At 41.5% G+C, this 24,337-nt stretch overlaps 1 protein-coding gene across 7 annotated transcripts in view; it reads left to right on the forward strand.

Annotated features, from left to right (window-relative positions):
* The window catches only part of LOC137383819 (ankyrin repeat and SAM domain-containing protein 1A-like), a 549,597-nt gene that overhangs the window by 456,639 nt on the left and 68,621 nt on the right, over positions 1 to 24,337 (forward strand). For all 7 annotated transcript variants that reach the window (XM_068057078.1, XM_068057083.1, XM_068057082.1 and 4 more), the window contains 2 exons: positions 796 to 948; positions 14,160 to 14,267. In XM_068057078.1, the coding sequence (XP_067913179.1) occupies positions 796 to 948; positions 14,160 to 14,267 (261 nt within the window). The remainder of the gene's footprint in view (positions 1 to 795; positions 949 to 14,159; positions 14,268 to 24,337) is intronic.

Here is a 24,337-nt window from a genome sequence, read left to right on the forward strand (position 1 = left end):
TGCCTGACCTGCTGAATATTTCCAGCATTTTCTGGGAATGTTTCAGATTTCCAGCATATTTAGTAGTTTGTCTTTTCTTCTCACTTGACTCCAGTTAACTCTGTAAACTAATGTCCTGACAAATAGGGTGGTCACAGCTTGAAAAACGGTGGCAAGCTTGACAGTGTCCTAATCTTGTAGGTTGAGCAATCACTAGACTCCAGGTGTACACCTACACATTCATGGGGTCCCTTATCCTTCGTTCTGCAAACTGTGCCTAAGGTTTCTGTATTTAATACTTGAAATGTGTCCTTTTAGGAACCAAGTGTATACTCTGTATCAGGCAAGCAAAAAGCCTGTGGGTATAGATTACTCAGTAGCTTAATTTGGAGACAAGGTAATTGTTTCCCATGTGCATCAGACACTTGACTGGCCAAACAAAATATTCCTTGTTGCTCCCTGATGGCACAGCTAAGATAAAGATCTTTTAGGATAGGGAATTCTGGATGCAAGGCTCTACTGCATGGCTGGCCCAGGACATTGGAGCATCAAATACGTCACCAGTGATGATAGGTTTTAACTGTAAGAGAAATACATGGGTTATAAAATTCACTGTGTAGTAGGACTCTGGACTAATTAATTAAATTTCAGGAGAAACAATCATTGATTTGAAGAATAGGTAACCTCTCCAAAATTATAATGTTTTTATTCCTGGTAATGAGAACAAAATGAACCTCCATTGTTATAGTTTTATTGGTTGAGATAAAACTGATCTCAATATACTGTATTCTGATGATCATTGATTTTGTGTTGTAGATTAAACCATTTGGTTTTGATGGAAACAGCAATACTTCAATCGTAACATGGTTGGAATCACTAGGACTGCAGGATTACAGTCAGACCTTTCTGTCCAGTGGGTACAATTCAATGGACTGTGTGAAAAGCCTCTGGGAACTGGAAATTGTAAATGTAAGCTAAATAAACGTTCAAGTCGTCTTGTAAGGAGACGGTGAAAATGCTGTTTATTTTATCAGAACTAATCCCTGCTGAAACCATATACTTAAATAATTGTACATTATTTCTACGTCAGCATGAAATAAGTTATAGACCTTTTTTGGGGGGGTTGGGGCAGTCAGATCCCCTCACTGTCTTGAGCTGTGGCTCACCTGCTCCTCAGGCTCTGACAGACTTTTGAGGTGAGAAAGCATCTTAGGGATGAATCTTGCTGTGATTTATTTCTCTCTCTCTCTCCCCCTCTCTCCTTAATTCAATATAAAATAACCATTGATAAAAGCTCTGGAATTCCCTCCACCTCTCTATACACTCCTTTAAGAAGCTCTTAAAGCCGACCTGTTTGACCAAGCTTTTGGTCACTTGGCCTGATATCTCCTCCTGTGATTTATGTCACATTTTGACTGGTAATACTCCTGTGAAGTGCCTGAAGACACTTTATTGAATTAAAGGTGCTATATAAATGCAAGTTGTTGTATTTCTATTGATGGGAATGAATCTTATGGTTTAAATTTTTAAATTATGCATAACTACTTTGGAAGTGGATAGTTTTTAATGAAATAGCTCTTCCATGTTGTTTTTCAAACAATTGGAAACAGCTGCACAAATTATTGGATATGTAATTGAATTAGTGGGCAAGGGCAGTAGATAGAACTTGAATTCATATAGTGCTTTCACGACAACTGGACATGCCAAAGCAAATTGAGTACTTTTTGATTTGTAGTCATTGTTGTAATACAGGGAAAAGCAGCAGCCAGTTTGCTTCACAGCTATAGCCCACAAACAGAGATAATGACCGGATACTCTGTTTTATGTTTGTTGAGGAATAAATATTGGCCAGGACACTGAGTAGAATGCTCTTGCTCTTGATCTGAGTTCCCATGATATATAGTCTAGAATACTTCCAGATTTGCTGTTGGCACCAATTGTGACCAGGTGATAGTACAGCAAATTGATGAAATTACATTTCTACCAACTGTCCTTATTCACTAATTCAGCTTTTAATCAATGCTCTGATAGTTTCTACACCTGTTTCTCTTGTTTGAAAGCAACCTTCAAAAGTCATTTCAGTAGAATCTCTGCTTTTGCAAAGCAGTTATACGTAAATGCAAAATGGTTATCAGAGTAGTTCATTCCGGTCCAAGAGTTTCCCCTCCCACCACCACATCCAATTTGTCAAATATCATCAAAAATAATATTGCAAATATTCCTGTAGCCAGCCAGAAATGATGCACTACCTCAAAAATTAAGCAAAAAAAAAATCTCTGATTGAATGCCAGTTTGAATCATAGCAAATTCAGAACTGAAAATGCCTTTAGGCATAACTTTGCTTAAGACATTTACCACCATTGTATTACTTACTTTCCAAACACTGTCAGATATGCAGAGCAATCATTTATGCTGACCATTAACATTTCACACTGACCATCAGTATTTTAGGGGATCAGTCTGCATATCTCTTCTCAATGCCACACCTATGTGTCCTGCCTCTGATAGACAGGATCACTGTTGCTGCATTCTGTGGGTGTGAATTCTGGCGAAACAAGAGTTCCCACCTAAAGTGTAGAGCAGCCAGAATCACTTCAAGCAGAAGTGCTCGGGTAGGAGCAGCATGATAGAAGGACAGAAATAGATGGCATGAAGGACAATGGGATGGGGATAATGGATGGCAGGAAGGGGACAGCAACTCAGCAGTGCTTTGAGAGAAAAGGAGGGATGGGGGTGAGGTGTTAGGACAGGGAGGAAGGTGAGTGCCATCTTGAACTGAGGCTTTGGGGGAAGAAAATGTCCTGTTGAACTGAGGGGGTTAAAAGTGCCAGCTTCAGTGGGAAAGTGGACAAATCCCAACTGGGTGGAGAGTATAGATTGTTAGATCAATTTGAGAGAAGTAGGAAACTGAGAGTGTAAACTGGAAAGATTGGAAGACAGTAAGATGAAAGGGTGAAAAGTTGGATGAGTACCATGTCTTGGTGGCTCAAGAAGAGTGGTGACCCTGTCAACTGGGAGTGTTGGATGTACAAAAATACGTGTTACGGTAATTTTTGGTTGAGAGATGATCTGGTTGGTCTGTTGACATTCCAAATGTCACTTTGTATTTTTTTTTACTTTTCTTTAAAAAAAGAAGAAAGCTATCCGTTGTGAAGTAGAAGTTCAGCCAAATGCATAATTTTAATGTAAAAATTCTAAATTTTTCAAGGAAGTTTGTCTCAGACCCTCTCCAGAAAAAGCTTGCAATTTTGAGCCTTCAACATTTTTATTGTCCCCTTCAGATTTTTATGCAATGCCATTTTTCTACAACACAGATTCATATACACTGTAGATTCCTTAAGTTACACCACCAGTGTGCTGCTTCTTTTCACATATCAGGCTTATAATGAGGGCTGTTTTTGAGTTATGAGCTTTTTGGGGGCTGTGTCAGCTTTTTGAAGCTATTTGTTAGCTTTAGTTTGCTCGGTTGGCAAGTATGAGAAATGAAACAAAAAATGCCTTGAGAGTATTCCATGGACAAAAAAAAAATGTTTTTTGTCTGATTCTACAAAACGCTGACATGTATATTCGGTCATAGAGGTCGTAGAGTGATACAGCACTGACCATCAACCACCCATTTATACTAATCCTACTAATCCCACATTAATCCCATATTCCCTACCACATCCCCTCCTACATTAATCCCATATTCCCTACCACCTACCTATACTAGGGGCAATTTACAATGGCCAATTTACCTATCAACCTGCAAGTCTTTGGCGGTGGGAGGAAACCGGAGCACCTGGCGGAAACCCACACGGTCACAGGGAGAACTTGCAAACTCCACACAGGCAGTACCCAGAACCGAACCCGGGTCGCTGGAGCTATGAGGCTGCGGTGCTAACCACTGCGCCACTGTGCCACCCATATTGTAGGATATTCATGCAACACAGAAGAGAATCTGACACCAGACAAAATGACCTGGCTGAAGAAATTCAGGCTTCAGATACAGGCTAGGTACATTGCAACAAAGGAGAACAGTAGGGGACCCAAACCAGGCTCCTTGGATGATGAGGGAGATAGAGATTATGATTAAACAAAAAAAGAGGGTGTATGATGCACGTCAGGTGAATTCTTCAAGTGAGAACTAGGCCAAATGCATTAAGTTGAGAGGGGAGGTGAAGCGGAAAATAAGACTGGAAAAGAGAGAATATGAGAATAGAATGGCAGTCAATAAAAAGGGAACCCAAAAATCTTCGGCATGTAAATAGTAAGTGAGTAGTAAGAGGTGGAGTGGGGCTTATTAGGGACACATAGATTAATATATGCTTAGAGGTTTTGGTTCCCTGCTGTTCTCCTTTGTTGCAATGTACCTGGCCTGTATCTGAAGCCTGAATTTCTTCACCTTTTTGTCCGGTGCCAGATTCTCTATCCTTCTGCGTTGCATGAATATCCTACAATATATATATCAGCGTTTTGTAGAATCAGACAAAAAGCATTATTTTTTTTAATCCACTGACTACTCTCAAGACAATTTTTGTTTCATATCTCATACTTTCCAACCTAGCAAACGCCAGAGCTGGCGGGCAGCCATAAAGACAGGGCTAAATTGTGGCGAGTCGAAGAGACTTAGTAGTTGGCAGGAAAAAAGACAGAGGCGCAAGGGGAGAGCCAACTGTGCAACAGCCCCAACAAACAAATTTCTCTGCAGCACCTGTGGAAGAGCCTGTTACTCCAGAATTGGCCTTTATAGCCACTCCAGGCGCTGCTTCACAAACCACTGACCACCTCCAGGCGCGTATCCATTGTCTCTCGAGATAAGGAGGCCCAAAAGAAACTAAAGCTGACAAATAGCTTCAAAAAGCTGACATAGCCCCCAAAAGGCTCACAACTCAAAAACAGCCCTCATTAAAAGCCTGATATGTGAAAACAAGCAGCACACTGGTGGTGTAACCTAAGGAATACTTAATGAGTAAGTTTGTATCAATGTTTACTAAGGAAGAGGAACCTGACAAAATATCAGCAGAAGTGGAGAGAGTAGAGGCAATTGAGAGGGAAGCGGTACTGGAATGGTTGGTTTTGCTTAGGGTAGATAAGTTACCTGGTCCAGATGGTTTGCATCCCAGGTTGCTAAAGGAAGTGGGGGGATGAGATAGTGGAAGGGCTTGCCATATAGTTCCAATCTTCCCTGGATATGGGGGAGGTGCCAGAGGATTGGAGAGTGGCACCCTTATTCAAGAGAGGGTGTAAGGCAGTCCGAGCAACTACAGGCCAGTTAAACATCAATTGTGGGTAAGGTTTTAGAAACTATAATCAGGGAAAAAATCAACAGGCACTTGGAGAGGTTTGAGTTAATTAAGGATTGACAGCATGGATTTGTAAAAGTCAGATCATGCTTGACTAATCTAATTGAATATTTTAAATGAAGTAACAGAGAATGTTGATGAAGGGAATGTGGTGGATGCTGCCTATATGGATTTTAAGAAAGTGTTTGATAAGGTACCACATAGAGGCTGATTAACAAAATTGAGGCTCATGGAATAGGAGGGTCAGTGTCCAATTGGATAAAAAAAATTTGGCTTAAGGACAGACAACAGCGAGTCGTGGTAAATGGTTGTTTTTCAGACTAGAGGATGGTAGACAGTGGTGTTCAGCAATTGTCAGTGCTAGGACCACTGCTTTTTTTTGCTGTATATAAATGACTTGAATCTTGGAATTCAGGATAGAATTTTAAAATTTGCCAATGATAACAAACTTGGATGAGTGGCAAACAGTGAGGATGATGCGAACCACCTGTAAAAGGACATAGATAGGCTAGCAGAATGGGCAGACAAGTGTGAGGTGATGCATTTTGGCAGAAGGGATAGGGTGAGGCACTATAGACTTAATGGCACTGTTCTAAAGAGTGTGCAGGAACAAAGGGACCTGGGGGTGCATGTGCATTGATCTTTGAAGGTGGCAGGACATATTGAGAGAGGGGTTACCAAAGATCTTGGGACTTTATAAATAGAGGCATAGAGTACAAAAGCAGGGAAGTTATGCTGAAGCTTTATAAAGCTCTGGTTAGACCCAAACTACAGTATTGCATCCAATTCTGGAAGGATTTTAGGAAGGATGTGAGGGTCCTTGAGAGGGTGCAGAGGAGATTTTCCAGAATAGTTCCAGGGATGGGGAATTTTAGTTACAAGGTTTGGTTGGAAAAGCTGTGGTTGCTCTCCCTGGAGCAAAAGAGATTGAGGGGAGATTTGATAGGGGTGTACAAGATTCTGACAGACACATAAGTTAGATGAGGAAAAACTGTTCTCATTAACTGATGGTACAAGGATGAGGGGACAGAGATTGAAGGTTTTGAGTAAAGAGATGCAGGGGAATGTGAGGAAGAACTCTTTTACACAACAAGTGCTAATGACCTGGAACTCGCTCTAACGAGGGTAGTGGAAGCGGAGAGAATCAATGATTTCAGAAGGAAATTAGATGGGCTCTTGAAGGAAATAAAATTGTAGGACTATGGGGATCGAGCAGGGGAGTGGGACTGACGGGATTACTGCACGGAGAGCAGGCATGAACTTGATGGGTCGAATTGACCTCCTTCTATGCCATATATGTCTCTATAAAGAATTCACTGCAGTTGACATAAGTTGTTAAAAACTAGGGCATTATGCTGGCAAATTGCATTGGACCACAATTGCATATTACTCTACGCGATGAAGCATGAATTCTTTCTGCAATCTACTGCATAGCTCCAATCCCATCTCAGGAAGGACAGTGAGCAGAGCTAAGTTATTTTTCACTGGAGAAGCAATGAATGGAGCCCAGTGGGTCTTTTACAGAAACCTGGGAAAATTTGAATGAACTCACCAAATAGCTGCTCTTCTACATCCTCCAGCAATTCAGACTGGCATAGGAAGTAGCAAGAGGAAGTAACAAGCAACATGGATAAAGGGTAACCTGTAGATGTGATGTATTTGTATTTCCAAAAGGCATTTGATAAGGTTCCTACACAAAATAAGAGCTAAAGGCATAGGGGATAACATATTAGCATGGCTAGAGGATTGATTAGCTAACTGGAAGCAAAGAGTAAGGATAATTGGGTCATTTTTGGGTTGGGAAGCTGTAACTAGTGGAGTGCCACAGGGATTAGTGCTGGGCCCTCAACTATTTAAAAAGATTGTAATGACTTGGATGAAGGGACCAAATGTATGGTTGCTAAATTTGCTGATGACACAAAGATAAGTAGGAGAGTAAGTTGTGAGGAGGACATGAGTCTGCAAAGGGAGATAGATAGGTTAAGCGAGTGGGCAAAAGTTTGGAAGCTGGAGTATAATGTGGGAAATGTGAAATTGACCAATTTGGTAGGCAGAATAGAAAAGCAGTATATTATTTAAATGCAGAGAGATTGCAGAACTCTGAGGTTCAGAGGGACCTGGGTGCCCTGGTACATGAATCACAAAACGTTTGTATGCAGGTACAGCAAGTGATTAGGAAGGTAAATGGAATGGTGTTGTTTATTGCAAAGGGAATGGAATATAAAAGTAAGGAAGGTTTGCTACAGTTGTACAGAGCGTTGGTGAGACTGCATCTGTGTACAGTTTTGGTCTCCTTACTTAAATGGAGTGTAGATTGCAGGCTGAGTGTGGAGATTCGAGTTTGGTGAAGGGCGAGTTCAATGAAGGGAGGAGGTGCTGGAGAAAAAGGATGTCCCAGAGGGGTCGAGGACAGAATCAATTTGGCTAGAGCTAAGGAACAAAAAAAGTGCGGTTACACTGATCAGTGTTGTCTATCGGCCACCAGCTAATGGGAAAAACGTGGAGGAACAAATTTGCAAGGAAATTAAAGAGAGGTGCAAAAATTATAGGGTTGTTATAATGGGGACTTGAATTATCCAAACATAGAATGGGATAATAGTAGTGTAAAGGGCAGTGAGGGACAAGAGTTCCTAGACTTCTTTCAGGAAACTTTTCTACGACAGTATGTATGTTGCTAGTCTAATGAGAAAGGAGGCACTGCTAGACCTGGTTCTTGGGAATGAGGTGGGCCAAGTGGATCAAGTGTCAGTAGGAGAGCATTTAGGGGATAGTGATCATTGTATCAAGAAGTTTAGGCTGACTATGGAAAAAGACAAGGAGCAACCCAGGGTAAGAATAATTAATTGGGGGAAGGCCAATTTTAATGTGGTAAGAATGGAGCTGGGGCAAATAAATTGGAGTCAAAAGCTGGCAGGGAAACCAGTCGGTGAACAATGGGCAACCTTCAAAGAAGAGATAGTTTAGGCACAGTCAAGGTATATTCCCTAGAAGGGGAAAAGTAGGGCAAACAAATCTAGATCTCCCTGGATGACAAAAGAGGTAGAGATTAAGATAAAGAAGAAAAAGTGTGCTTATGGCAGATGCCAGGTAGAAAATACTATTGAGAACCAGGCTGAATATAGAAGGTCCAGAGGGGAAGTGAAAAAGCAAATAAGAGAAGTAAAGAGAGAGTATGAAAAGAGATTGGCAGCTAGCATTAAAGGAAATCCCAAAGTTTTCTATAGGCATATAAATAGTAAAAACGTGGTAAAAGGACAAGTGGCCAATTATGGACCAGAAAGAGGACTTACACATGGAGGCAGAGGGCATAGCTGAGGTATTAAATGAATACTTTGCATCTGTCTTTACCAAGGAGGAAAATGCAACCCAGGCAATGTTGAAAGAGGAGGTAAGTCAGACATTAGAGGGGTTTAAAACTGATAAACAGGAAGTATTAGATAGGCTGTCTGTACTTAAAGTGGATAAAGCACCAGGATCAGATGAAATGCATCCAAGGATACTGAGAGAAGTGAGGATGGAAATAGCGGTGGCACTGGCCATGATTTTTCAGTCTTCCTTGGACTTAGGGGTGGTGCCAGAGGACTGGAGCTTTGCAAACGTTACACCGTTGTTCAAAAAAGGGTGTAAAGATAAGCCCAGCAACTACAGGCCAGTCAGTTTAACTTTGGTGATGGATAAATGCAAGTTACTTAAGGAAAGTCAGCATGGATTTCTTAAGGGAAAATCCTGTTTAACTAATTTGCTGGAGTTTTTTGAGGAGGTAATAGAGGGAGTTGATGAGAGCAATGCTGTTGATGTGGTGTACATAGACTTTTAAAAGACACACAACAGACTTGTGAGCAAACTTGTCGCTCATGGAATAAAAAGGACGATAGCAATATGGATACGAAATTGGCTGAGTGACAGGAAACAAAGAGTAGTGGTTAATGGATGTTTTTCGGGCTGGAGGAAGGTTTGTAGTGGAGTTCCCCAGGGATCAGTGTTGGGACCTTTGCTTTTCCTGACAGATATATTAATGACCTAGACCTTGGTGTACAGGGCACAACTTCAAAGTTTGCAGATGATACAAAACTTGGAAGCATTGTGGACTGTGAGGAGGATAGTATAGAACTTCAAAAGGACATAGACAAGTTGGGGAATGGGCTGACAGGTGGCAGATAAAGTTCAATGCAGAGAAATGTGAAACGATTCAATTTGGTAGGAAGAACATGGAGAGACAATATAGAATAAAGGGTACAATTCTAAAGGGGGTGCAGGAGCAGAGGGACCTGGTTGTATCTGTGCATAAGTCATTGAAGGTGGCATGACAGGTTGAGAGAGCAGTCAATAAAGCATAAAGTGTCCTGGACTTTATTAAAGTACTAGAGCAAGGAAGTTATGTTGAACGTGTATAAGACAGTAGTTCGGTCTCAGCTGGAGTAGTGGAGTAAAGACGTGAGGGCATTGGAGAGAGTACAGAATCTTTTACTCCCTTACTCTGACCCCACCCCATACTCCAGCTGAGACCAAACTAGTGTCTTATTCAAGTTCAACGTAACTTCCTCGCTTTTTCAGAGAGCCAGTCTGGACACAATGGGCCGAATGATCTCCTGTGCTGTAACAATTCTGAGAGGATGTAATTGCATTGGAAGGTTCATTCGACTGATTCCTGGGATGAAGGGGTTATCTTATGAGGAAAGGTTGGGTCTGTATCCATTGGAGTTTAGAAGAATGAGGGGTGATCTTATTGAAATATTTAAGATCTTGAGGGGACTTGGCAGGGTGGATGCTGAGAGGATGTTTCCCATTGTGAGAGAGACTAGAACCAGTTTAAAAATAAGGGGTCTCCCATTTACGATAGAGATGAGGAGAACTTTTTTTCCTCACAGAGGGTTGTTAATCTGTGGAATTCTCTTCCCCAGAGAGCAGTGGAAGCAGGGTCATTGAATATTTTTAAGACTGAGTTAGATAAATTCTTGATTGACAAGGGAGTCAAAGGGTATGGACGGGAAAATTGAGTTGAGGCTACCATTGACCACAAAATGAACTGGAGTAGCCGTAAATACTGTGGCTACAAGAGCAGGTCAGAGGCTAGGAATCCTGCGGCAAGTAACTCAACACCTGACTCCCCATACCCTGTCCACCATCTACGAGGCACAAGTCAGGAGTGTGATAGAATACTCTCCACTTGCCTGGATGGGTGCAGCTCCAACAACACTCAAGAAGCTCGACACCATCCAGGACAAAGCAGCCCGCGTGATTGATACCCCATCTACAAACATTCACGCCCTCCACCACCGACACACAGTGGCAGCAGTGTGCACCATCTACAAGATGCACTGCAGCAATGCACCAAGGCTCCTTAGACAGCAACTTCCAAACCCATGACCTCTACCAACTAGAAGGACAAGGGCAGCAAATGCATGGGAACACCACCACCTGCAAGTTCCCCTCCAAGTCACACACCATCCTGACTTGGAACTATGTCGCTGTTCCTTCACTGTCGCTGGATCAATATCCTGGAACTCCCTTCCTAACAGCACTGTGGGTGTACCTACCCCACATGGTAGGTTCAAGAAGGCAGCTCACCACCACCTTCTCGAGGGCAATTTGGGATGAGCAATAAATGCTGGCCTAGCCAGCGACGCCCACATCCCATGAATGAATTAAAAAAAAAAAATCAGATCACCCCTGATCATATCAAATGTCGGAGCAGGCTCGAGGGGCCGAATGACCTACTCCTGCTCCTAACTTGTATGTATGTTCATATAGGAAAAACCACACGGGATCAGGTTGCCATCTTCCTGGCTGACACCTTTCTCATCGACATGCTGCCTCTCGGTAAAATCATCCTAGCGTGTAGATTGCAGCCAACAAGGGCACAAAAGAAAGCAACATCCCAAAAAAGGGAACTGTACGAAAAAGTTTTCACTGAACTTTATCGTGAAATGTAAGCACTGTTACTTGATGTAATCAAAATAAAACCAATATACTAAGTTTTGGATAAACATTTCTTAAGCATCTGATGGTTCATTTCATTTGTTCAAACACTATTTTATAGTAACTGTAAGATTTTCCTTTCAATGATGATACGTACTAATTTCAGCAGCATTTTTTTAGAGAATAAACTATTGAAATTCTGTGTTTCTTTGAAAACAGCAGATCTCATTCACAAAAGGGTTGTGTTACGACCAGGTGAGGAAGGGGTCTTGCGCTCCCCTTTTGCCCTTCTTTAGTTTGATTGCAGCAGAATTTATCCTTTTAACTGAGTGATTTAACTTACCACCTCTGAGCACTTGCTCCTGTTACTTTAATATAATTGCAAATGATCCAATCAGACAGGTTTTCTTGAGTTTAAACAAGAAAAATGTAATTTTATTAACCTTATCACTCTAAACCGGTTAAAATGACTAAAATACACTACATATCCACGCCCACATTCACACAAGAGCCACGCACACGCAAGTAGATTACAGAGTGAAAAACAGAGTTGGGAGGTTGGAGTAGAGTCCTTAATAAATGGAATTTAAGTACTGAATCTCAGTCCCAGAGGCTTTAGCTGAAATTGTTGTCCTGAAGTTCTCGCTGGGCCACACACACTGTTCAGGCTTGCTTCTCAGGTTCCGGAAGGCAGAAGAGGGGCTTTATCCTTGTCCCCTAGTTGCTGACTGTAAGGATCTGTGGACTTGGATTCCACCAGCTGCAGCTTGAGGCTTCCCTGGATCTCTACTAGAGAGAGGGAGAGAGATGCTGTTCCCTTGATGATTTTCAATTACTTGCTCCTTCTGAGTCACAATTCACAAACTCCCAGAGTTGCACAAGCAGTCACATAACATGACCACCTCTTTGTGTTTGAATCACAATCTTCTAGAATGGTCTCTGAGATTCAAAGGCTCTCCCCTGAAGCTGTTTGACATACTTGGTTTGGGTGGGGGGGGGTGTTGGCTCTTTCAAAGTCAATGGGTGTCGATGGCTTTTGATGATCAACATAGACAAGGCTATCTCAAATAAATGAATCAGGGCGTAACCCATTGTTCTGGCTAGGCTGAGTTAATCACATCTGTCTCCAACATCCTCCATTGGGTTTTTCATATGCAAATTGTCTGTTGCCATCTTGGCTGCTAGCTATTCTGTTTTAAAATTATTTGTAACACAATGTCCAGTAAAAGTCTCAGGCAAATTTCACACAATGAAATTAATATTTCCATTTGGCATGTGAGGTTTTCGTCACAGTTGTTTTAAAAGCGCTCGATTCATTTTTGATTATTTGGAGATGGAGCATTGGTAAAGAAACTCGGAGTTTTCTTTTTCAGATAGGAACTTGTATGTGTACAACTGAACATTCAGTAACTGTTTCCTTAAGGAAGCAAATCTGGTACAATTGTCAGTTTAGCAAGGATATATAATTGCGTGAAAAGCCGGTTGCACATAGGTTGTGAGCGATTTTTATTGAATTGTATTTCTTATTCGTTGAATCTACTGGCCTTGGCTGTAAGTTGTGTTAAGGACTAGCTTACCTGCAACCTCTCTTTCATTCACCCTGACCTCAAGTGACTTTATCTGAGAAGTATATTCAGTCTTCAAGGATACTTAGTTCAGTATCATAGGGTGAATGAGATCCTATGTTACCGTGACAAAGGTAAACTATCTCGGCTTGTCCTTCTGAACCTGTCTACACCCTTTGACATGACTGACCATACCATCCTCCTCCAACTCCTCTCCACCATCTTCCCACTGGGTAGGACTGCGTTCGCTTGGGTCCATTCTTACCTATCTAATCATAACCAGAGAATCTCCTGCAATGGCTTCTCTTCCTGCTCCAGCACCATTACCGCTGGAACCCTCCCAAGGACTTTTCCTATTTCTCATCTACATGCTGCCCCTCAGTGACATCATCTTCCACATGTATGCTGATGACACCCAGCTCTAACTCACCACCATCTCTCTTGACCCCTCTATTGTCTCTGAATTATCAGACTGCTTGTCCAACATCCAGTACTACATAATTAGAGATTTCCTCCAATTAAATATTCGGAATATCAAAGCCAAATTCTGTTCTCTAGCCACCAACTCCATCCCTCTAGCTGTCAACTGTCTGAGGCTGAACCAGACTATTTGAAACTTTGGATTCATGTTTGACCCCAAGATGAGCTCCCGACACACATCCACACCATTACTAAAACTGCTTATTTCCACTTCTGTAACATCGCCCGACTTCACCCCTTTCTTAGCTCATCTGCTGCTGAGATCCTCATCTGTGACTTGGTTATCTCTAGCTTCATCGATTCCAATGAACTCCTGGTTGGCCTCCAAGTTCTGCCCAATGTAAACTTGAGGTCATCCAAATCTTTGCTGCCTGTGTCCTAAATCCCACCAAGTCCCATTCACTCAACAACCCTGTCCTCACTGACCTACAATGGCTCCCAGTTAAGCAATGCCTTAATTTTAAATTTCTTATCTTTGTTTTTAAATCCCTTCATGACCGCAACCCTCTGTATCTCTCTAATCTGCTCCAGCTGCACAACACACCAAGATATCTGTACTCCTTTAATTCTGAGCTCTTGAGCATCCCCAGTTTTAATCATCCCCCCCCCCCCCCCGTTTGTGGCTGTGCATTCAGCTGCCAAGGCCCTAAGTTCTGTAATTCCACCACACACGCCCCCAACCTTTCCGCCTCTCTACTTTTCTCTCCTCCTTTAAGTTGCTCTTTTAAACCTACATCTTTGACCAAACTTTTGGTCATTTGTCCTAATATCTATTTGTGGCACGTTGTCAAATTTTGCTTTACTCTTGTGACGTTCTTTGGGATGTTTTATTACGTTAAAGGCATTATACAAATACAAGTTGTTGTTGAAGTGGGATAAACAATTTTCGGCATGATTATTTCTTTTACCTGATTGTTTTATATTGTGTTAGGTGCTGAAAATAGCCCTACTCGGTCATCGGAAGCGAATCTTAGCATCTCTTGGAGACCGGCTCTACGAAGAACCACCTCAGAAACCGCCACGATTGTCCCAACTGAAGGTCAGATGATAGTGTTGTTTCTGCTCTATAACTAGTAGTATTTTTAAATCCTTACAACAGTATTAGATGTAGCACAGAGGGATCATCTTAGTTGTACTACCCCACATTGCAAGAACATAAATCAATACCTGAACAAGAATATTCATGAAGGGCACCTGATAACTCTTTAACCTGTCACCTTAACTTCAGGGAACCATCTGTAGTTTTCCATCCAGTTTATGCCGAGGAGTTAATGATGCCTATATTTGGCTCGCCAAACTGTCTTGCATCAACCTGTTAGGATAATATTCGCATCTATACTACTAATCTCCCATTAGGATCCACAAACGCAGTTAAGTAATGAATGATGCCTCTTTTGCCAATTATCAGTCAGACAACCAAGTCAGGAACTAACTGCTGTTTATTAAACAGTCATAGTTAGCACTTAAACTTAAACAAGTATGCAAATAAATAAATAACAAGGATTACACAATAATTCAGTGTGTCCTTGTAATTCAGCATTAAGTACTTGCTGATTATCAGTTAAAATCAATGTTTGATGTAAATTGGCGAGATGAATTTAGGATTAGACTCGCAACATAACTCACAAGTTAATGGCATTAGATAGCCAGTGGATTCAAGTCTATAAGCTTACCGTTAACAACTTTTCAAGAATTTATATGACCTCATTCTTATGGGCTCAGTTGGATCAGCTGGTTGAGTCACCTCCCTCTGAGAGGATGGCATTAATTAGCCTTCTGAGTATAACTTTCATTCATCAAGGTGCTATTCATTCCTCCTGGATTCTCTGCCCCTGAGTAAATTCATCTTCCAAGCTGATAGCTGCCTGCATCTGGACTAGCTGTCTTAGTTCTTGGCTCCCTTGATCTCAAGGCAACTCGTAAAGTGACACATATTTATCTGCCTGAAGTTTCCTGTTGTATCCATACAATCCTCACTAGATACAGAAGTACCAGATGGTTGGAGGTCTGCGAACGTTGTACCATTGTTTAAAAAGGGTACGAGGGACAGGCCAAATAATTATAGGCCGGTGGGTAAATTGTTGGAATCAGTTCTGAGGAACAGGATAAACTGCCACTTAGGCACGGATTAATCAGGGGATAGTCAGTGTGATTTGTTAGGGGAAGGTCATATCTTAGTAACTTAATTGAGTTTTTTGAGGAAGTAACAAGGAGGATTGATGAGGGTACTGCAGTGGATGTGGTCTACATGGATTTTAGTAAGGCATTTGACAAGGTCCCACATGGCAGACTGGTCAGTACAATGAAAGCCCATGGGAGACAGGGGAATGTGGCAGGTTGGATCCAAAATTGGCTCAGTGACAGGAAACAAAGGGTATTAGTCGGCGGATGTTTTTGAGAATGGAAATCTGTTTCCAGTGGCGTTCCACAGGGCTCAGTGTTGGGTCCCTTGCTGTTTGTGGTATATATTAATGATTTGAATGTGGGAGGCATGATTGGGAAATTTGCTGATGATACAAAAATTGGCCATGTAGTTGATAGAGAAGAGGATAGCCATAGACTCCAGAATGATAATAGTTTGGCTAAGTGGGCGGAAAAGTAGCAAGTGGAAATCAATCCAGAGAAGTGTGAGGTAATGCATTTGGGGAGGGCAAATAAAGCGAGGGAATGCACAATAAACAGGAGGATATTGAGAGGGGTAGAAGAAGTGAGAGACCTTGGAGTGCATGTCCACAGGTCCCTGAAGGTGGCAGGACAGGTAGATAAAGTGGTGAAGAAGGCATATGAAATGCTTTCCTTTATTGGCCGAGGTATAGAATACAAAAGCAGGGATGTAATGCTGGAACTGTATAAAAATGCTGGTTAGGCCACAGCTGGAGTATTGCGTACAGTTTTGGTCACCACATTACAGGAGGGACATGATTGCTCTGGAGAGAGTGCAGAGGAGATTTACAAGAATGTTGCGAGGGCTTGAAAGTTGCAGCTATGAAGAAAGATTGGATAGGCTAGGGTTGTTTTCCTTTAACAGAGAAGGCTGAGGGGTGACTTAATTGAGGTGTATAAAGTTATGAGGGGCCCAGTTAGAGTAGACAGGACAGACTTGTTTCCCTTAGCAGAGAGGTCAATTACCAGGGGGCACAGATTTAAGATGATTGGTAGAAGGATTAGAGGGGACATGAGGAAAAACTTTTTCACCCAGAGGGTGGTGGGTGTCTGGGATTCACTGCCAGGAATGGTGGTGGAGGTAGAAACCCTCAACTCTTTTAAAAGGTACCTGGATATGCACCTGAAGTGCTGTAACCTGCAAGGCTACGGACCAGATGCTGGAAGGTGCGATGAGATTGGGTGGCTAGTTTTTCCATCCGACACGGCTGATTGGCCTCCTTCTGTGCCATAATTTTTCAATGATTCTGTGGTTCTAATCTTAAATTATGTAACCTTTCTCTCAGAGATGCACTTCCCAATTTTATAGACTCTTCTAAAGATATATGGCAAAGTATTTCTATACTACTACTAAAAGAACAGAACTAAACTAAGGTCTGTAAATTGAATGTCATAAACACTATATATATCCTTAATTTTCAAAGAACATTTCTTACTTCGACTGATCAAATTGAGTGACACATGTTAGAGCTCAGTCCTACTGGCATCAGACCTCATGCATCCCTTGTAGTGTTGATGATCTCTAATTCAATGAAGCACCATCACTTAAACATACCAAGATTGCTCATTTACTTCCTAACTTCTCAGGCCTTTCAGAACATGGGAGGACAAGCAGATCATTTAGCCTCTTGATCCTGTTCTGCCATTCAATGAGATCATAACTGATCTATGACCTAACTCCATATTTCCACCTTTTCCCCAAATTGTTTAATACCTTTGCTTAACAAATATCTCAGGTTTAAATTAACAATTGATTCAGCATCAATTGCTGTTTGCAGAAGAATGTTACAAATTTTGCCAACAGACGGGTCACCCAGAGGTCCAGATATGTCAGGATATTTTTATGTTCCCCTTGAGCTATCTGTGGGCTTACGGTCTTGATTGCTTGTATTCTTTCCCTGATGAAGAATGTTTTGTTTGTATAAGCCTTTGCCGTTTAATTCACATTAGTTCTTCCCTTTTATAGCATTCAGTCTCACTAGTGATTCCATTTTGAAGACACAATTAAGACAGTTCTTGGAGCATTTCTCTTACAAAACACAAGCATCTCTCGTTCTAAAGTGCTCAATTATCATCTAGTGATGATCATTAAAGGCTGTAAATGCTGCTCTGCTGCACTTTAAAGGCATCACCAGTAATCTTCATGTTATCTACAGTTAACAAAATCTTTAGCAACTTGCATTCATTTCTGTACAGTAGACTGCACTTGATTAGTCTTTCACCTCCAAGACCTATGTTCAACTCAAGCCAAGACTGATGAGATCAATGTGATTTCTGTCTGTGAGTGAAATGAGTTTAGGCAGTTTCAGTTTATTTCCTGGTGGCTTACATTGTGAAGTGATTCATTTTGGTAGGAAGAACATGGAGAGACAATATAGAATAAAAGGTACAATTCTAAAGGGGGTGCAGGAGCAGAGGGACCTAGATGTATATGTGCATAAGTCATTGAAGGTGGCAGGACAGGTTGAGAGAGCAGTTAATAAAGCAGACAGTATCCTGGGCTTTATTAATAGGGGCATAGATTACAAGGAAGTTCTGTTGGACTTGTATAAGACACTAGTTTGGCCTCAGCTGGAGTCTTGCGTCCAGTTCTGGGCACCGCACTTGAGGAAAGACGTGAGGACATTAGAGAGAGTACAGAAAAGATTCACAAGAATGGTTCCCGGGATGAGGAATTTCAGTTATGAAGACAGATTGGAGAAGTTAGGACTGTTTTCCTTGGAGAAGGGAAGGCTGAGAGGTGATTTGATAGAGGTATTCAAAATCATGAGGGGTCTGAACAGAGTAGATAGAGAGAAACTGTTCCCACTGTTGAAAGGATCAAGAATGAGAGGGCACAGATTTAAAGTATTTGGTAAGAGAAGCAAAAGTGACACGAGGAAAAACTTTTCACGCAGTGAGTAGTTAAGGTCTGGGATGCACTGCCCGAAAACGTGGTGGAGGCAGGTTCAATTGAAGCATTCAAAAGGGATTTAGACAGTTGTATGAAAAGGAAGAATGTGCAGGGTTGTGGGGAGAAGGCAGGGGAATGGAACTGAGGGAATTGGGCTTTCGGAGAGCTGGTGCGGACATGATGGGCTGAATGGCCTCCTTCTGCACTGTATGAGGTTGAGGTTGATTTTATTATTGGTATAACTAATTGGTAATTATACCTGACCTGACAGTGGTTGATGTTGGATGGCACTGGGTGCCACGATAGAAAGTACTCCTCTCCTTAGCACTAACATCTCTCACCTTTCACAGGGTTTACAAAAAGAAAGTTTAAAATTATAATTAGACAGCTGTAATTTACCAGTTCATTATTGTTTCATCTTCCTTTGCATTGGCTTTTTTTTTATAATCTCAGCCCTTTTCAAGGAATTAAAAATGTCACATTTAGCCCCTTGTTCTATTGAAAATTACAATGTACGTCCAACTATAATGGTTTGATTTACATTGAATCTGATTGCTTGCTTATACTGCTGACAAGAAATGAGAAAATAGGCCATTAAAATATACCCTGCTGTGAACTTCTTCCAAACCACATTACAGGTTGAATGAAGTTTTCATAACAGTTACAAAACAGAAACAAAACAGAAAGGCAAAGTCTAATGATTTTGGTAAACCTTGGATGGTCATAGACGCTGACCAACAGATACAGAATTTAATATAAATTCATACGAGTCCCATGGACCAGGACTAACTTATTTTCATCAGAGCACTAAGGCACATCTTTGGATTATGAGTGTCATGAAGTGTGAAAGTACTGTGCAATCTTGCAGGTATTACTTTTTCCACAGCCAAGCGTAGCTTTGAGAACTACAGGCACTAGATAATACATGAAGCAGATAAACGTCTCACACCTTGTCCAAGTTTCAACACTTTTTTCAAGCTTCTTTTACAATATGCATTTTCTCTTGCATTAGTATTTGGCAGCTATAATAGAGAAGAATGTATGTGGGAATGTATATGTTCGTAGGTTTAGTTGAAAAATATCTTTCTTGCTCTGATATGAAAGAAAACTTGAAACTCTCCAATCTGTGATAATTTGTAAACAAAAAACTCGTTAAAAATACAGAGGTGGGCACCCGCGTGATGACTGGAAAGAATGATGATGGTATGGAAGATTAAAATATGAATGCAAAGATAAATAATTAGAAAAATTGTAGTGGTTGAAAAGGCAAAACAAGTGTCTCAAGGTGTAATGTGCTCTTGATTTAGGTGGTATCAGCAACTGAGGAGGCAATTTTAACCTAACCCACTATTGGGACCCTGATAGTTAGACCCAACGTGATTTTACTCCTTGCCAGGTGGGTTAGGTTACAGTTACCCATCACCACCTCACCCCACTCCTGTTCTCCCACTATGTTTCAGTCCTATCATTTGATTTCATCCAAACTCTTTGACAGTGTTATAGCCTGTAACGCACTCTAGTTAAGAATGTCATGTATACATAGCAGTTTATTGCATTGTATTTTCTTAATGTTACGCTGAGATCAGCTTATTTTTGTTCCAGGTGCATATTACATTTGTAGCATGATATGATTATTAAATTGTTGCAAACTACCTTCTTACCTATGTGGTACTCGTCATGTGATATAAATTGTAGTTATTTTCAAGGAAAGTAAAGGGATCAGAAATGCAGTATTCGTACAAATAAAATGATCAAAGGATGGAGTAAAGCTCTTGTAGGCTTTCTGATTGTTTTTCATTATGGAATACTAGTATGTGCAATTTATCTGTTTCTTATGTTTGTTTTGGTTTTATGAAGAATTGGATCATTAGCAGTACCCTGTCATTTTGTTTTATGTTTGAATGCACACTAACTGCCAAGTTCTACCTTTTATCTGCATCTTAATGAATTCTTCCTGACACAACCTTTGAGATAGCATTTCTCCTGTTTAATGATCCATTTTTCACCAAGCAGTATCTTATTAAATACAGAACTGAATGTCTAGTGAAAGATGAACACATGCCAAATGATTAATACCTATCTGATGAGCTAATTTCTATCAGGAACTGTGTCTGAATGAATGTAGAGTTCTCATTTTCTTTGATTGTGCTGTCCTATTATCCGTCATTGGGTTAGAATGAACCAGTTAGACCCAAGAATTCCCTTTTCCAATAAACACAGACAACAGACACTACTATTCCCATCAAAGACTAAAAGCTTAAATTATCAAATTGAAGTAATACTATTGATTTAAAAGTTGTAATTGAAGGTTTATTAAATATTTAAGCACTTCTAGCTGAAATTGTAAAGATATTGAAGACCGGTTAAAGCCTTTGACTCCTACAGAATCTGGGGACTTCAGTATTATGAGTCAGCTCAGACATATCAGCTGCTGAGACCCGTGTGAACCAAGAGATAGACTGGTTCTAAGCTTAGAACCTAAAATAATTGTTTGCCAATACAATAAATCATTTCAAATTTATATGTGGAAGTGTGAGAGATGAGATTTCATTTTTTACTTCATATTCAAGTAAACATTCAAAGGGATAAATTCTTGTAATGAAGCTAATTCCTGCATTTATATAGCGTCTTTCACGACCTCGGTGACCCAAAGCGCTTTACAGCCAATAAAGTACTTGTGAAATGTAGTCACTGTAATAATGGAAACACAGCAGCCTATTGGCGCACAGCAAGGTCTCACAAACAGCTGTTAAATAAAGGCTGTGTTTGCTGACAACCCAGTCACTAGGTGGCGTTCTACTAGTACATGCGCAAATGCAGCCTCATCCACTGAAATGTCACTGTCTGCGATGTTCAGGCAGCTGCCAGGATTAAAGATGGCACTGCTCAATTTATCACAGAAAAACAACTTCAATCCGAAAATCCCCTCAGTAGCTGCCATAGCTGCCTCCATCCCACCCCCAGCAGTCCCCCACTCCCTTCTGCCATTGCGCTTCTCTTTATCGGTCCCCTCCTGCGCCGTCTTCTCCCTGCTGCCTTCCCTTAAGCTTTCGCTGCAGCCTCACCGGTCTCCACGCGCCACCCGAAGAAGCCAGGCGGGCCGCAAGGGGTGACAGGGCAACGTAGGAACGGGTGGCTGAGAGGAAGGACGCGGTTCAGTCTAGAGCTAGTGGCTGGAGGGGGGAGCGGCCGAGGGGAGCTGGTGGGGAGGGGAGCAGTGGCAAGATCTGGAGCGAACGGCTGACGGGGGAGGGGGTGGAAAGCGTCGAGGCCTGGAAAGAGCGGCCAATGGGGAGGGAAAGAGTAGCTGAATGGCATGGAGCGAGTGACGGGGATTGAGCTCCAGCCTCAAAGGTCCCGCATTTAGCTGCTTGATGACGTTAGCGTTAAGCGATGATGTTTTCCCATGCACGTGCCAGTTAGTCCTGGCATGGCATTGGCTGTGCATGCGCAGCATCTCACTGAGAGCAGGAGACCATTTGCGCATGTACACAGCTTGGAGCACTCTGATGACGTCAGCGGGCGCTGTGTTGTCAGGAGTCACTTTGTTAAATAAATGACCAGATCACTTGTTTCATTTGGTTAAGAGATGCATGTTGGCCAGAGAATTCCCCTACTGCTCTTTGAATGATGCCATGGATTTTAAGTCCACTTGAGAAGGCAGATCTGACCTCAGTTTGATGTTGAATAATAACCTTTAGCTGTGCCATGAAACGGTTAGATGTAGGTTAGTGCTTGGCCTCTTGCAGATTGGACCCTGGTCTTAGCTGTGTCACTGTGGAGGTGTCAAGTGGAGGTGAGTTGTGCTTCCTCGTAGAAAGGAAGGGAAAATTAGAGGGCAGATTAGCCTGCACCATTTTTTGCATCGCTTAACTAGTTCAAGTAGCAGTTTCGGTTGCCTAGGTGAAGGGCATTTGTTGAACATCGTGGTTGATTAATGAAGAGGTCAAAACAGATGTTTCAATTGTAGTGGGGGAGCTGCTTTATTTCTTTAGACTAGAGAGTGTTAAAATACAAAAATACATGTGACTGAAACTATATTTCATTTAAAGGTAATGAGTATTTTGAACCAAATACAGATTGATGCTAATCCATGCACAATAGTTTCAATTTGTGCTTTTAAGAAGGATGTTAACACATAATATGTAGGATGTAAAGACTTCCTTTTTCCCAATGATTGCGAAAAATGGTGGATAGCGCTTGCACAGCCTTTTCCTTAAGTTAATGTTGCTGTGGCAACAGAAAAAGAATGACATGATCAATCAGTGCAGCATGGAAACAGGCCTGTGCTATAACCGTGGTGATCAGATAAATGGCAAAGGCACTAGTTACTTCAAAAAGAGATAAAATTTCTTTGATTACATAGCTTATTTTATTCTGCAGAAGTACAAATCAGTAGATTACAGAGATAGCAAAACTGCTTGTACCAATGTTGATAGCATCAGGAAAGAAAGAGCAAATGGGAAGAAGGTATAAAGTATAAGATACCATTATCATGCCATCTTAGCTGGCTTTAGTTCAGGAGTATGAAAGGGCAGTAACAATGTTAACCTTTTGTTATTTGTTTGTGCTTGCTCCATTATTATTTCCCAAAATGAAGCTTTCATTTGGTTTTCACTCCTTTAATTAATCTTTTTGTTTGTAGTCTTTCAGAGGTAAGTCGTTATATCTGTTCACTTGGACACTCATCTCTGCTGCTGAGGGCTGGAGGGAAGCCTGCTCGCAGATTTCCAACTGTATTTTAAACTGATCTGTTGCAGGCTGACATAGCTCAATGGTATATGTAGATTACGCATAGTCGTTTTTGCAAGATTATTTTGTTCCTTTTTACACACACTGCCTTTGTACAGTAACTACCGGTCTGAGACCAGTTGCTATTAGTTTCAATCACATGGTTGACATTGTCTTGGCTGAGACAATTCATTCTTATGCCCAGAAGAAAGGTCTGAATTCGTGTAGTTACGTGTGTACAGAGCTCCTCTCAATGATTTAATACTTAAACGTGTAAAGAACTTTATATCAACACCAGTATTGTCTAACAAATTTGATTGAATTTTTTGAGGAGGTGACTAGGTGTGTAAATGAGGGTAAAGCAGTTGATATGTCTACATGGACTTCAGTAAGGCTTTTGATAAGGTCCCCCATAAGGGAGATTGGTTAAGAAGGTAAGAACCCATGGGATCCAGGGCAATTTAGCAAATTGGATCCAAGATTGGCTTAGTGACAGGAGGCAGAGGGTGATGGTCGAGAGTTGCTTTTGCGATTTGAAGCCTGTGACCAGTGGTGTACCACAGGGATCAGTGCTGGGTCCCTTACTGTTTGTAATGTACATTAATGATTTTAGACACGAATATAGGAGGTATGATCAGTAAGTTCGCAGATGACACAAAAATTGGTGGTGTCGTAAATAGTGAGAAGCCTTAGATTACAGGACGATATAGATGGGCTGGTAAGATGGGCAGAGCAGTGGCAAATGGAATTTAATCCTGAGAAGTATGAGGTGATGCATTTTGGGAGGGCTAACAAGGCAAGGGAATATACAATGGGTGGTTGGACCATAGGATGTGCAGAGAGACCTTGGTGTACTTATCCATAGATCACTGAAGGTAGCAGTACAGGTAGATAAGGTGGTTAGGAAGGAATATGGGATACTTGCCTTTATTAGCCAAGGCATAGAATATAAGAGCAGGGAGGTTATGATGGAGCTGTATAAAACGCTAGTTAGGCCACAGCTGGAGTATTGTGTACAGTTCTGGTCGCCACACTATAGAAAGGATGTGATTGCACTGGAGAGGGTGCAGAGGAGATTCACCAGGATGTTGCCTGGGCTAGAGCATTTCAGCTATGAAGAGAGACTGGATAGGCTAGGGTTGTTTTCCTTAGAGCAGAGAAGGCTGATTGAGGTATACAAAATTATGAGGGGCATAAGATAGGGTAGATAGGAAGAAACTTTTTCCTTTAGCAGAAGTGTCAATAACCAGGGGGCACAGATTTAAGGTAAGGGGCAGGAGGTTTAGAGGGGATTTGAGGAAAACTTTTTTCACCCAGAGGGT

Source organism: Heterodontus francisci, chromosome 25 (genome assembly GCF_036365525.1).
Source record: "Heterodontus francisci isolate sHetFra1 chromosome 25, sHetFra1.hap1, whole genome shotgun sequence".
Classification (NCBI taxonomy): Eukaryota; Metazoa; Chordata; class Chondrichthyes; order Heterodontiformes; family Heterodontidae; genus Heterodontus; species Heterodontus francisci.